At 40.8% G+C, this 14,279-nt stretch overlaps 1 protein-coding gene across 3 annotated transcripts in view; it reads right to left on the reverse strand.

Annotated features, from left to right (window-relative positions):
• Positions 1 to 8,919, reverse strand: part of MCCC2 (methylcrotonyl-CoA carboxylase subunit 2) — a 64,260-nt gene extending 55,341 nt beyond the window's left edge. For 2 of the 3 annotated variants that reach the window (XM_033429981.2, XM_033429980.2), the window contains exon 1: positions 5,202 to 5,268. Coding sequence is in view for 1 of the 3 variants with exons in the window: in XM_012533393.2 (XP_012388847.1) it covers positions 5,202 to 5,268; positions 8,637 to 8,765 (196 nt within the window). In the remaining 2 variants the exon portion in view is untranslated. Of the gene's footprint in view, positions 1 to 5,201; positions 5,269 to 8,636 lie in introns of those variants that run through there. The other variant, XM_012533393.2, reaches the window with a different exon arrangement.
• Between the last annotated feature and the right edge of the window lie 5,360 nt (positions 8,920 to 14,279).

Genomic DNA, 14,279 nt, shown 5'->3' on the forward strand with positions numbered 1-14,279 from the left:
AATTTTTTAAAAAACTACACAAGCCTTATCTTAAGGTCATTAAAAGACCCCTTTTCAACCACCAAAAACTACTTGTGTTTTTCTATATCAATAAAGTTATTACCCAGTTTTAGAAAAACTAAGCACTTCTGAATCTATCAAAACACTTAGAGCCCTTCAGTTAACTTGTGTTAATCAAAGTACTTAGTTCTGGCTACCACGAATAACACAGCTGGGTTAATCCTTGTTCCACCTACAGAAATGACTAAGCCACTCCTAGCAATCCTACATGCTCCAAAAAGAACCGAAGGGGAGAGCAAAGATGGTGCCCTGAGAAGAAATCTGAAACAAAGGTAGCAGTGAGGCAGAAAGAAAGGAAAAGACAAAAAGGAGGACAAGAGTCCACTCATTATTGTCAACTTTTTATTTATCACAAGTTCTATCAAATGAAAACTTCAAGGATTAACTTTCAAAGCAACCTGAAACACTGTCACTCCTTCTTATCTGAAAATTACTTAGGAAATCTTATGAATTTTAAAGTCAGGATGGGGCTTCCCTGGTGGCACAGTGGTTAAGAATCTGCCTGCCAGTGCAGGGGACGTGGGTTCGAGCCCTGGTCCGGGAAGATCCCACATGCCGCGAAGCAACTAAGCCCATGTGCCACAACTACTAAGCCCATGTGCCTAGAGCCCGTGCTCCGCAACAAGAGAAGCCACCACAATGAGAAGCCCACGCACCGCAACAAAGAGTAGCCCCTGCTCGCCGCAACTAGAGAAAGCCCACATGCAGCAAAGAAGATCCAATGCAAACAAAAATAAATAAATAAAATAAATAAATTTAGTTTTAAAATAAATAAATAAAGTCAGGATGTCTATACAGGTGGCCAACAGGCACATGAAAAGACGCTCAACATCGTTAATTATATATTAGAGAAATGCAAATCAAAACTACAATGAGGTGCCACCTCACGTCAGTCAGAATGGCCATCATTAAAAAGTCTACAAACAACAAATGCAGGAGAGGGTGCGGAGAAAAGGGAGCCCTCCTACACTGTTGGTGGGAATGTAAACTGGTGCAGCCACTGTGGAAAACAGTATGGAGGTTCCTCAAAAAACTAAAAATAGAGCTACCATATGATCCAGCAATCCCACTCCTGGGCATATATCTGGACAAAATACATATATACACACACAATGCAACACTACTCAGCCATAAAAAAGAATGAAATAATGCCATTTGCAGCAACATGGATGACCTAGAGATTATCACACTAAGTGAAGTAAATCAGAAAGACAAATACCACATATTAATCTAAAATATGATAAAAACGAACTTATCTAGGAACAGAAACAGATTCACAGACACGGAGAATAGACTTGTGGTTGCCGAGGGAGGAGGGGGTTGGAGAGGAATGGGTTGGGAGTTTGGGATTAGCAGATACAAACTATTACATATAGGATGGATAAACAATAAGGTCCTATTGTATAGCACAGGGAACTATATTTAATATCCTGTGATAAACCATAATGGAAAAGAATATGAAAAAGAATGTGTGTATATATATACATATATATATGCATAACTGAATCACTGCTATACAGCAGAAATTAACACAACATTGTAAATCAACAATACTTGAATAATATAATTTTTTTAATGTGTTTAGAGGTATTTCTGATAGGTGATATTTTGTTCTTTTCTTCTTTATACTTTTCTCTATTTTCCAAAATTTCTATAAGTATAATATATATATTATATAACATAAGCATATATTACTTTTAAATTATACATATCTGTGTAATATCCATTTTCCTGGCATAACAGTACTAGTCCCAGGCAACACTGTGAAGAAGGCTTTGTCCTTTCCTGGCTTCCCTCCCAAGAAGCCCTGCTCAGTCGTCTTCCCCTTTAGAGACCAGAGCGTCAGATGATCAGAACCTGCCATCCCCAGCAGATGCTCAGTGCTGGAGGACTCTACCACCTCTTATTCAAACCCTCTAGTCTTAATATCCAAAGGGAATGATCAATTCATCAATTCTGCTCCCTAACAAAACATACTTTCATCTCAACAAGGGTTTTGGTTCTTTTTCAGGAGACAAGACCTTATTCCAAGATGGCTTCTAGTCATCATTCTAGTCATCATTCTGAAAAGCCTACCAGCAGGATATTTTGCCTCTCGAATCATACCCAGTAGACAAAACTCATGTCATTTTTTAACACCATTTCCTCACACTTAGCACAGGGGTTCGAGAGCTACCTGGTCAAAAAGGATGGCAAATATCCACTATCCCTGTTTTCACAAGTCACCCTCCTACTTACACCCCTCTCTCCCTAGAGAGAAATTACGGTGGTCTGGGGACAGTGTAATTGACATCTTTGCTTTTTGACTGCGTGCTTTCCTTTCCCCTTTTCCTGAAAACAGTACTGCCACCACCATGAAGTTCCAGGAGCTGCCAGCCATGGTACACTTTAGCCCTGGTGGACATGGGTCCAGGCTGGCACCATTAAGTACTATATCCCCCTGGATACAGTGGCTGGGCCAAAGAATGAACATGGGACCCAAGTGAACCCATCAAAGTTTTCCAAATCGGAGATGAAAGGATAACTAGATCTTTCCTTCAGATTGTAAACTGTAAGAATGCAATCCCTGACCTACCAGCAACATAGTTCCCCAACTCACAGAGAAGCCAGAGAGAATGCGGTCCACACATATATACATCCTGAAATGAGAGAAGATGGGCAGAGACAGTGAGTCCTGTTGGGGCTGGAGCCCCCCGCTTCATTCAGCACTTTCTTTCCATGGTTTGGTTGTTGGTTTCTGGATTAAACAAGTTTGATTTGGATTTTTGTGACTTAAATCCAAAGGAACTAAATACAGCCATCATCAAAACAGTATTCTTCATATATTACAAATACCTAACTTAGAAGGAGCTACATGAAGTTTACGCTCTTCACTTTTTTTTTTTTTTTTAATTCTCCCCTGCACTGTCATAGATCATAGATAGAATGGGAGCAATTACTGCCATCTGAATGAGGTCTTTGCTTCAACTGGTCCCACACTGAGTTGCATATCTATTTGTTCATGTCATGGTAACTTTTACAGAATTTAATTGATTTTGACCCTAAACTACTATAGTACAAAAGACAGAGATCAAGATATTCCAAATGGATTTAATTTCTGGTCTTTTCAATTAATTTTGATTAATCTATTAAGTCAAAAGAAGACAGCAATGTGTGCTTGGAATGAATAATGCCTATAAATCACAGACCCACTCCTAAGTCTCAAGTTAGGAATGAGGTACGGAAAATTTACTAGAGGGATTAAATAACTGGACCAAAGTTGCTTAATTATTAGAGTAACCAGTCCAGACTTCCACTCTCAAAATTCTACAAAGGACCAAAATACTGAGCTTATTTCTTCCCTAACACCTACACAAGTGAATATACAACTTTGCATGGTCTTTCTGTTTATCTGCCATTAATTAATTACCTTGCCTCCATCCTTAAAATCCTCAGAGGAGAAAAATATAAAAAACATTTTTATTTAAACTAAAGAGAAATCTAACAAGGTTTTGCTAAATTATTTCACTAATGACTTATACTGAAAGTCTGTCCTCTGAGTATGATAAGATTATACCCAGGAATGAAACAATACCCTTAAACCACAGGTTTACAGATAAAATAGATTCTTTATGAGGACATTGGGGAGAATTCTTTTTAAATGAAGGCTGTAAAATTCATATAGTTCCTTCTCAGTTAGGTACTTGTAATATATTAAGACTCTTACTTTGGACATGGCCAATAGTTTCAAGTCACATAGCCTTCTAAATTGTCATATATACCAATAAGGGCACAATAGAATGTGATGTGGTACTTGTTTATACATTAATATTTTATATTCCTCCCTATGATGCAATTTCTTCCAAGCAAAAAAATGTCTATTATGTCCACAATTTAAAAATTAAAAATGACAATTTACAAAGTTTTTAGGATATCTCATTTATTTAATTAGCAATAAACCCAGATAGAAATTATTTCCAAATTACATGACACAGCAGAAAATTCACAATTACGCAAAATGTAGTATGTAGTATGAATATGACTAATGGACAGAAAATGGTTTAGTTGCTTCAAGTGAAACAAAAATTTCAGTGTGATGCTGTGGCTGAAATAAAAACCTTAAGAAGAAATAGTTTTAAAAACTGACGAGGGAGTTCCCTGGTGGTCTAGTGGTTAGGATTTGGTGCTTCTACTGCCGTGGCCCAGGTTCAATCCCAAACTTGTTTAATCCAGTAGATTTGGGGGAAATCTACTTTCTCCCAAATAATGGCAGTGCTATAAGAGCAGAAAATCTGGCCAAGTAATAGGAAAAAATAAGATGTCTGCATGCCAACAAATGCGTTTTTTTTTTTAATTAAAGTATAGTTGATTTATATTATTGTGTTAGTTTCAGGTGTACAGCAAAGTGATTCAGTTTTATATTTTTTTTTCAGATTATTTTCCATTATCAGTTATCACAAGATAGTGAATATTGTTCCCTGTGTTATGCAGTAAATTCTTGTTGCTTATCTATTTTACGTATAGTAATTTGTATCTGTTAATCCCATACTCCTAATTTATCTCTCCCCCCTTCCCTTTCCCCTTTGGTAACCACAAGTTTGTTTCCTATGTGTGTGTGTTTCTGTTTTGTATATAGATTCATTTGCATTATTTTTTAGATTCCACATATAAGTGATATCATATAATATTTGTCTTTCTCTTCCTGACTTACTTCTCTTAGTATGATATTCTCTAGGTCCATCCATGTTGCTACAAATGGCAATATTCCCTTCTTTTTTATGGCTGAGTATACACCCATATATTTATGTGGATATAGATACCACATCTTAAACCAAATCTGGGTTGTTTCCATGTCTTGGCTCTTGTTAATAGTGCTGCTATGAACACTGGGGTACACTGTATCTTTTTGAATTAGAGTTTTCATCTTTTCCAGATATACGCCTAGGAGTGGAATTGCTGGATCATATGGTAGCTCTCTTTTTAGTTTTTTAAGGACCTCCATACTGTGTTCCGTAGTGGCTGCCTCAATTTACATTCCCACCAACAGCAAATGCACAGTCTTGAAGAGTCAAAAGCCTGATGCTACTAGTTTTTCCTAAAATGAATAATTATAAGGGACATCTTAATTAAAAGCATAAACTGAAGAATAAATGAGTGCTTACCCAGTCTGATGTTCTGTGCTCGTTCACGGAGCTGATTTACTAGTGCTTTCATCTGCTCGTAGTTTTCCTAAAACAGAAGCAAAGAAAAACAGGGAGAGTATTATAGGAAAGCAATGATTTTTTTTACCATAATAAGGGTTAAGGAGAACAGCATTACATGCCAACCCCATGTGGCCTCCACACTGGGCCACTTTGCCACCTGTGTGGCCTCTGTGCTGGGCCAACTCCAACGTGTAAAAAAGATTAATTCGTGTCTCTCTGTCTTTGCTCAAGCTCTTCTGTACTACCACTCCCCTCTCTGGTCCATCTATCCAAATCTCACCCCCCTTTTAAAGCCTAACTGATGTTCCATCTCATCTCCAACACAATTTCCGGCTACTCCCATTCATTTTAACAACTTCCTTCCTTACACATCTACAGAACTTAATTGATCTCTAGTATTTGTTTTCTTTTGTCAATGAATATAAGCCCTTTGAGGGTTAGAATGCCATCTTATTTTTTCTGTCCCCTCAACCACTATCGTGAGGAGATTCCAACCAATGCAGAAATACTTGTTTTACACTTACTGACAAATTACAGTAATTACTTACTTACAGTAAGTAATTAAAAACAAAGCCCAGGGGGAAAATGGATCCTATTTTAAAAAGGAACAGGGGGGAATTCCCAGGTGGTCCAGTGGTTAGGATTCCGGGCTTTCACTGCCAATGGCATGGGTTCAATCCCTGGTTGGGGAACTAGGATCCCATAAGCCACATGGCACGGCCAAAAAATAAAAAAATAAAAGAATCCCAGCCTCCTTTTTCAGACAAGTGTGGCCATGTGACTAAACTCTAACCAATGAAATATAAGCAGAAGTTGTTAGGTATGACTTCTAGAAAGGCTCCTTAAAAAAAAGGACAAGAAGGTGAGGGTGTCCTTTTACCTATTCACCCTTTCTCCTCCTTTGCACATGGAACTCAGACACAATAGCTGGAGCTTAAGCAGCCATATTAGACCATAAGGTAAAATGTACTACTTATTTTAAATTCTTCCTTCCCTCCCATCCTAGCCAAGGTTCACTGTGAGATTATACTTCCCTACCCCACAGTCTCTGAATCTGTCCGTATTACTTGCTTTGATGAGTGGAATGTGGGCAAAAGTGACAGTGTACCAATTGCAAGAAGAGGCTTTAAGAAGGACAAAGTGTTTCCATGCTCTCCTCTTTGTGCCCCAGCCTTCCATTACGAGAGGAGCATCCCACAGCAGCCACTGCCCCTTCATTCTGGGTCCTGGAATAAGAAACAAGTAGAGCAGGCCTGAATCTACTACAGTCCTAGAGCAGAACTGCCACAACCAACCCATAGATCCAAGCACAAAAAATAAATACTTGTTCTTTTGAACACTGAGATCTTGGGATTGGTTGCTACTCAGCATTACTGAAGCAAAATCTGGCTAATACAGTAATTAGTCCAAGGTCACTCAGCTAACAAGTAGTAGAATTAGGATTTAAACCAAAATCCACCAACTCCAGAAACTCACTCTTAAAGCAACATGCTACAATGTCTCTTCTGCCCACTGAAAGGGCCACTGTTGACACTTTAGCACATTTCCACCAGGTCTTTTTCCCCCTATGGAAATATGTTGCTTGTTAGCTTTTAAACATACATGAAATACTAAGCCAGTGCTTTTTCCACCATAGCACAGCTACTTTCTTATTCTAATTACTGGTGCACAGACTGAACCAGAACATAAAACATTTTACATAGAGAAAGAAGTTATAATCTCAGGCTTACACTCCCTAACCCCTAGCTAGCAGCCACCATCAAATACATCAGCCGAGACCTGACTTCAAAAAGATGGCAGAGCAGGAAGCTCCAGGCCCTTATTCCCCCACAGAGACATCACAAAACAACCCAAAACTGGCTAAAGTAACCTTACAGGAGTTCTGGAAAACACTCAGAGGTCTACAGCAACCAAGAGAACACCCAGCCAAGAAGCCACATTCAGAATGGTGGGAAACCCATTCTCCACACTGCAGCCACACTGATTATTCTACCATGTCCATAGGATCATGCCACTTCTCTACTTAAACATCTTAGCAGACAGACTGCAAAGTGAAATCTAAATGTGGCTTCTATACATGGCTTCCCTCCTCTACCTGGCTGCATAAGCAATCCCATCTACTCCATGAATTCGTCACCCTGGCCAGGACTTCCAAGTTCTCACTCCCACTAACCACTTTCATAACTTGGTACCTATGTTCTCATAACTCCTTTAGTTTGTATAATCTTGCCTCCCATTCTCCATCCTGAACCTGGCCAGTTCTTACCCAACTCAAGATCCAACTCACTCACTGCCTCCTATGTGCAACCACCTTTTTTAAGCTTTAGACATCACTCATCACAATGCATTGCTTTCTTGTCGTCTCCCCCACAAAATTATGATTCCATTCCTATACATCTATTCCAAATATCTAAAATAGTGGCTAGACCACAGTAACCACTTAATGTTTCTGAATTAAACATTCTCTCCTGATCCCAGGACATCTAAAGACTTTTGGAAGTCTCCCATTGGATACTGTTTCTGCCTCAGCCTGCTGATTTCCTTTCAACCTCCTTGTTTTCCCAAAGGCAGGAATTATTTAAAATGTGTTCTCTGAGGGAACTTCCTGGCGGTCCAGTGGTTAAGACTCTGAGCTTCCAATGCAGGGGGTGCGGGTTCGATCCCTGGTCGGGGAACTAAGATCCCACCTGCCGCAGCAGCGCAGCCAGAAAAAGTCTTCTCTGAAAGTTATTTGCACAATTTAAATGTTATCTGTACAGGCTTAGAAACCATGGGACAGACTGAAAATTTCCAGCTCTGATATTTCACAAACCAGGAGTTGTTTCTTTAACGTTGTGATACCTCCCAATTCCAAGAAAAGTCATTTAAAGATAAATATTTTCTATTAACATAACCAACCATTTCAAGTCTGGTAAGCACAACCCAGGGTCAGCTGTGCTAGGCCAGTGGTTCCCAAAGCTGGCTGCCACCAAGGCCCTGCCCTCCCCTCTCAACAACTTCATTAACAATGCAAACACCAGGACCCCACCCTAGAGACGGAAAAGGTCCAGGGTGGGGCTAAGGCAGCCATATATTCAACAAGCTCCCAGGTGACTGCTAAGCCAGAGAGCCACTGGTTTTGCGAACCAATGATTTTAAAGATACAAAGTATAGTGCCAGTGCTAAAAGTGAACTAAAATGTACCTGATTTGGAATTGTTTTCTTTTTCAAACCTCACGACCCCCTGGTGCGTCCCAGAATCATGACTGGGGATCCAGAGAAAACAGCAGCGACTGCTGAAGTGTGCCTACCCTGTACCTGCTTCCCAGTCTGGCCAACGCCTTGTGCCGTCGGTGAAGAGGAATCACCGACTCGGGCTGGGTACTCCAGGCCCGGGCCGCTCACCCGCCCTACCTGGTAGATGGCAGAGCTCGAGTCCGGTTGGGTGCCCAGCGTCGCCACGGAGTCCCCATGATAGGCGCGCGGCGAGGGGGCAGCGGCGCGGGCGCACCGCCGCAAAGCTAATCTCGGGGCGGCCCACATGGCAGCAGGCACAGAGGCAGGAAGGAGCGTGAGAGAGCGGCCTGCGCCGGTCCGGGGCCGAGGCTTTCCCCTCCAACTCCCACGCTTCGGGATATAGCTCAGCCCAGGGCTTTGCAGTCCCAACCCGCCTGAAACCTCCCCGATTCTGAGGCCAGCCTCGGCACGTGCCGGCGCACGCCGCCCGTGATTGGTCAGCGCTGAGCACCACGCCCCCTGAATTCAGCGAATAAGGGACAGAAGTGCAGCCCCGCGAGGCCTGTCCCATCGCGAGCCCCGGAGCGTTGCGGTTCCCGGGGTGGAGCGACCCTTCTGCGTCCTCCCGGTCTCCCGAGATGCTGAGCTTAGGAGCTGCGGCTGAGTTTGCTTGCTGTCGGCCTCTGTGCTTTTTCTATGTGCTGTTTTCTTCTTCCCCTGCTGCTACGAAGGGTGTTCCGGGGCTTGAAAAAGCTTATCCTTATATGAGAGCTGGAAACTGAACAGGCTTATTAAGCTGCCCTAAGAAACTCTTTAAGGGGATAACCATTCATTAATCAAATATGTCTTTAATGTCCCCTATCAAGTGCTCTTCTGGAGCGGGGAATACAGTGGAGAACAGGCAGTGTCCTCTTTTATAAAGCGGAGAGAACATAAACAAGTAAATAAAAATTCTAATAGTGATAAATTACAACTTAGATGTACAATTATAACGTACTTCTAAAACTTTGACTATAACAAATCTGAGCTTCCTCACAATTTCTCATCCACTGGACAGTGAAAAAAAATAATCTTCTTTTGGTCCACTTAAGTCTTAGATTTAATTTTTGTATATGGTGTTAGGTAAGGGTGTGTCTTCATTCTTTTGTATATAGATGTCCAGTTTTCCCAATATCATTTGTTGTAAAGACTGTCCTTTCCCCATTGAATAGTCTTGGCACCCTTGTGAAAAATTATTTCATAAGCAATGATTTATTTCTGGACTCTGTATTCTGTTCCATTGGTCTGTATGTCTGTCTTTATGCCAGTACCACACAGTTTTTTGATTACTGTAGGTTTGTAGTAAGTTTTGAAATCATTAAGTGTGAGTCTTCCAGCTTTGTTCTTTTTCAAGATTTTTTTGGCTATCCAGGATCCCTTGAGATTCCATCTTAATTTTAGGGTAGGTTTTTCTATTTCTGCAAAAAACGCCAGAATTTTGATAGGGACGGCATTGAATCTGTTGATCATGTTGGGTAGCATTGACATCTTAACGATATTAAGTCTTCCAATCCATGAACATGGGATGTGTTTCCATTTATTTATGTCTTCTTTAATTTCTTTCAGCAGTGTTTTTTCGTTTCCATTGCGCAAGTCTTTCACCTCCTTGGTTAATTCCTATTTTATTCTTTTTGATGCTATTGTAAATGGAATTGTTTTCATAATTTCCTTTTCAGTTTGTTCATTATTAGTGTATAGAAATGCAACTGATTTTTGCATGCTAAGTTAGTATACTGCCAATTTGCTGAATTCATTTATTAATTCTAACAGGTTTTGTGTGTGTGTGTGTGTGTGTGTGTGTGTGTGTGTGTGTGTAATCTTTAGGGCTTTGTAAAAGTCATCTGTGAATAGAGATAATTTTACTTTTTCCTTTCCAATTTAAATGTCTTTTATTTTTCATTCTTACCTAATTGCTCCAGCTAAAACTTCTAGTACTATGTTGAATTGAAGTGGTGAAAGTGAACATCCTTGCCTTTTTCCTGGTCTTAGAGGAAAACTTTTCAGCCTTTCACCATTGAGTGTAATGTTTGCTGTGAGTTTTTCACGTGTGGCTTTTTTTTTTTGGCTGCATTGGGTCTTCATTGCTGCGCGCAGGCTTTCTCTAGTTGTGGTGAGCAGGGGCTACTCTTCGTTGCGGTGCACAGGCTTCTCATTGTGGTGGTTTCTCGTTGCGGAGCACGGGCTCTAGGCGCGCAGGCTTCAGTAGTTGCGGAGAGCTGGTTTCAGTAGTTGTGGCTTGCGGGCTCTAGAGCACAGGCTCACTAGTTGTGGCATACAGGCTTAGTTGCTCCGCGGCCTGTGGGATCTTCCCAGACCAGGGCTCGAACCCATGTCCCCTGTGTTGGCAGGGGGATTCTTAACCACTGCGCCACCAGGGAAGTCCCTCACATGTGGCTTTTATGATGTTAAGGAGGTTTCCTTCTATTCCTAGTTTGTTGAATATTTTTATCATGAAAAATTTGAATTTTGTTATCTACTTTTTCTGCATCAATTGAGATGATCATGTGAAGTTTGTTCCTTCATTCTGTTAATGTTGTGAACTACATTGATCATTTTTTTCTATGTTGTACCATCCCTGCATTTCAGGAATAAACCTCACTTGGTCATGATATATAATCCTTTTAGTATGCCGCTGAATTCAGTTGCCAGTATTTTATTAAGGATATTTGTATCAGTGTTCATAAGGGATATTGGTCTATAGTTTTGGGGGGGTTTTTTTGTTTTTTTGTTTTTGTAGCGTCTTTGTCCTGCTTTCACGTCAGGATAACGCTGGCCTTATAGAATGAGTTAAGGAGTGTTCTCTCCTCTCCAAGTTTTTGGAAAAGTTTGAGAAAGATTGGTATTTGTTCTTCTTCAAATGTTTGGTAGAATTCACCAGTGAAGCCGTCATATTCAGTGCTTTTCTTTGTGGGGAGATTTTTTGATTACTGTTTAGTCTTCTTACTAGTTATAGGTCTATTCAGGTTATCTATTTCTTTGTGATGTAGTCTTGGTAGGTTTTGTTTCTAAGAATTTGTCCATTTCATCTAGATAATCCAATTTGTTGGTGTTCAGTTGTCCGTAGTATTCAGATTTACTTTTTACATTTTTCTTTATTAATTTTCATTTTTAAGGGAATACAATAATTCAACTTTTATCATGAAAATAAAGGTATTTTTTACCTCCTTCTCTCAGAAATGATCCCAGAGCAACAAAGGAACACAAAAAATAATTCATATCCCACCTTCAATTAAACTAGGGGATATATAAAGACAATAGGCAAAAATTGGAATAATAAATTTGGCAAAATAAAGGAAGTTGAAATCTAAGTGCTTGCAGTGGAAAATACAAACAAGTAACAAGTCAATTTGCCTCTCAGAATTGGTGGTACCAGGAATTGGTGGTACCAGGTACAGAGAAATATGTGCATAGAAGTGGAGAAAGGTGGTAGAGACCAAGAAATGGTGGAACTACTTGAAAATTTGCAGAAGAAGTAGTTAAAACCCCAGGTTTCCACCCCCGAGTCTGTCCAGGAGATATATATTCCCTGGAGAAACTAAATCTGAAATGTTCCAAATTTAGGGACACTAGGCACTGGTGAAGTGCCAAATTGAGACCAGAGAGATTAAGTGACAGTCTGAAGGCCAAATCAAGAGAGCCCCTCCCCCCAAGTCTCTTTTCCCACCCAGTTCCAAAATGCTGGCTACCAGATTTATATAGAAGGGAGTCTAGGGAAACCTTACCATTTTATAGAAAAGATCTACAAAGTGACATTTGAGGTTCTCCAGTGAAAAAACTCCCTGGAAGATTGATCTACAGGGATTTCCCTGGGGGTCCAGTGGTTAAGACTCCCTGCTCCCAATGCAGGGGGCCCAGGTTCGATCCCAGGTCAGGGAAATAGATACTACATGCTGCAACTAAGACCCAGTGCAGTCAATTAAAAAAAAAAAAAAAAAAAAAAAGCAACATTTAAAAAAGAAAATTGGGGCTTCCCTGGTGGCGCAGTGGTTGAGAGTCCACCTGCCTATGCAGGGGACACAGGTTCGTGCCCCGGTCCGGGAAGATCCCACATGCCGCGGAGCGGCTGGGCCCGTGAGCCATGGCTGCTGGGCCTGCGCGTCCGGAGCCTGTGCTCCGCAACGGGAGAGGCCACAACGGTGAGAGGCCCCCGTACCGCAAAAAAAAAAAAAAAGAAAAGAAAAAAAAACAAAAAAGAAGAAAATTGACCTACAGTGTAACCTACAAACTGACATATACTACCTACCCTCCAATAAGCTTGTAAAAAGCTCCTAATCAGCTTTTCTAGACACTTTCTCTAACATATGCATGGATAGCCAAGGATCAGTGGGCATTTGAAGAAAGCTTTCTGTTGCAGTTCCATAATGGTTAACACTCTGGACTCTGAAGAAAGCTTTCAATACGAAAAAAAGAAAAACAGAAAGAAAGAAATGTTTAAAAGGAAAAGAAAAAGACACCCACTACCACCAAGAAAACAAAAACAAACAAACAAAAAAGAAACCATCAGGGCAAGGAACAGAAGAAACTATAACATCCTTGGAGAAATGAAACTATATTGCATCCATCAAAGACCAGGATTATGAAAAAATTTTAAAAAGCTGTTGAAAAAAATATAAAATCAAGAATTCTTTGGCTGGGGGACTTCCCTGGTGGTCCAGTAGTTAAGAAAGAGCCTTCCAATGCAGGGACGCAGGTTCGATCCCCGGTTGGGGAACTAAGATCCCACATGCCATGGGGCAACTAAGCTCATGTGCCACAACTAAGAAGCTTGTGTGCCACAACTATGGAGACCATGCGCTCTAGAGCCCGCATGCTGCAACGAAGAACCCCATGTGCCGCAACAAAAATCACGTGTGCTGCAACTAAGGCCCAACACAGCCAAATAAATAAATAAATAAATAAGAATTCCTTGTCTAGAAAATGTAACAAAAGCTAGAGGTTACAGAGTTTAATTAGCCATTTAATGAGAAAGTTCTTTTTCTTTTTTTGGCTGTGCCATGCGGGATGCAGAATCTTAGTTTCCTAACCAAGGATTGAACGTGTGCCCCTTGCAGTGGAAGCAGGGAGTCCTAACCACTGGACTGCCAGGGAATTCCCTAGGGAGAAATTATTAAAAGGATGGGAAAACAGATGTTCTAAGGAGATAAGATACTCTACTAGCCTTTAAATTTATTAAATAAATGAGAGGTTAGCAAATATTTCCCATTGGCATTACATTTTATACTTATTTAATGTTATAGTTACTTAAATTTTTACTTGTTTATATTTATCCTGTTTATCTTATCATCATAATTCAGTTTCTAAGTCTGTTTGCTAAGAACAAAGAGCATTCCTATAATACTTTAAAAAAAAATCTTGCTTTAATAGCTCCAAGGGCTAGGCTGTGAGAGGATGTTAGAGAAAGTACATTTGCGGACTTCCCTGGTGGCACAGTGGTTAAGAATCCTCCTGCCAATGCAGGGAACGTGGGTTTGAGCCCTGGTACGGGAAGATAGCACGTGCCGCGGAACAACCAAGCCCGCGGGCCACAACTACTGAGGCTGCGCTCTAGAGCCCGTGAGCCACAACTACTGAAGCCTGTGCTGCACAATAAGAGAAGCCACCACAATGAGAAGCACGCACACCGCAACAAAGAGTAGCCACCGCTCGCTGCAACTACAGAAAGCCACGTGCAGCAACGAAGACCCAACGCAGCCAAAAGTAAATTAATTAAAAAAAAAAAAAGTATAGGGCTTCCCTGGTGGCACAGTGGTTGAGAGTCCGCCTGCTGATGCAGGGGACACG

Source organism: Orcinus orca, chromosome 3 (genome assembly GCF_937001465.1).
Source record: "Orcinus orca chromosome 3, mOrcOrc1.1, whole genome shotgun sequence".
In the NCBI taxonomy this organism is placed as follows: domain Eukaryota; kingdom Metazoa; phylum Chordata; class Mammalia; order Artiodactyla; family Delphinidae; genus Orcinus; species Orcinus orca.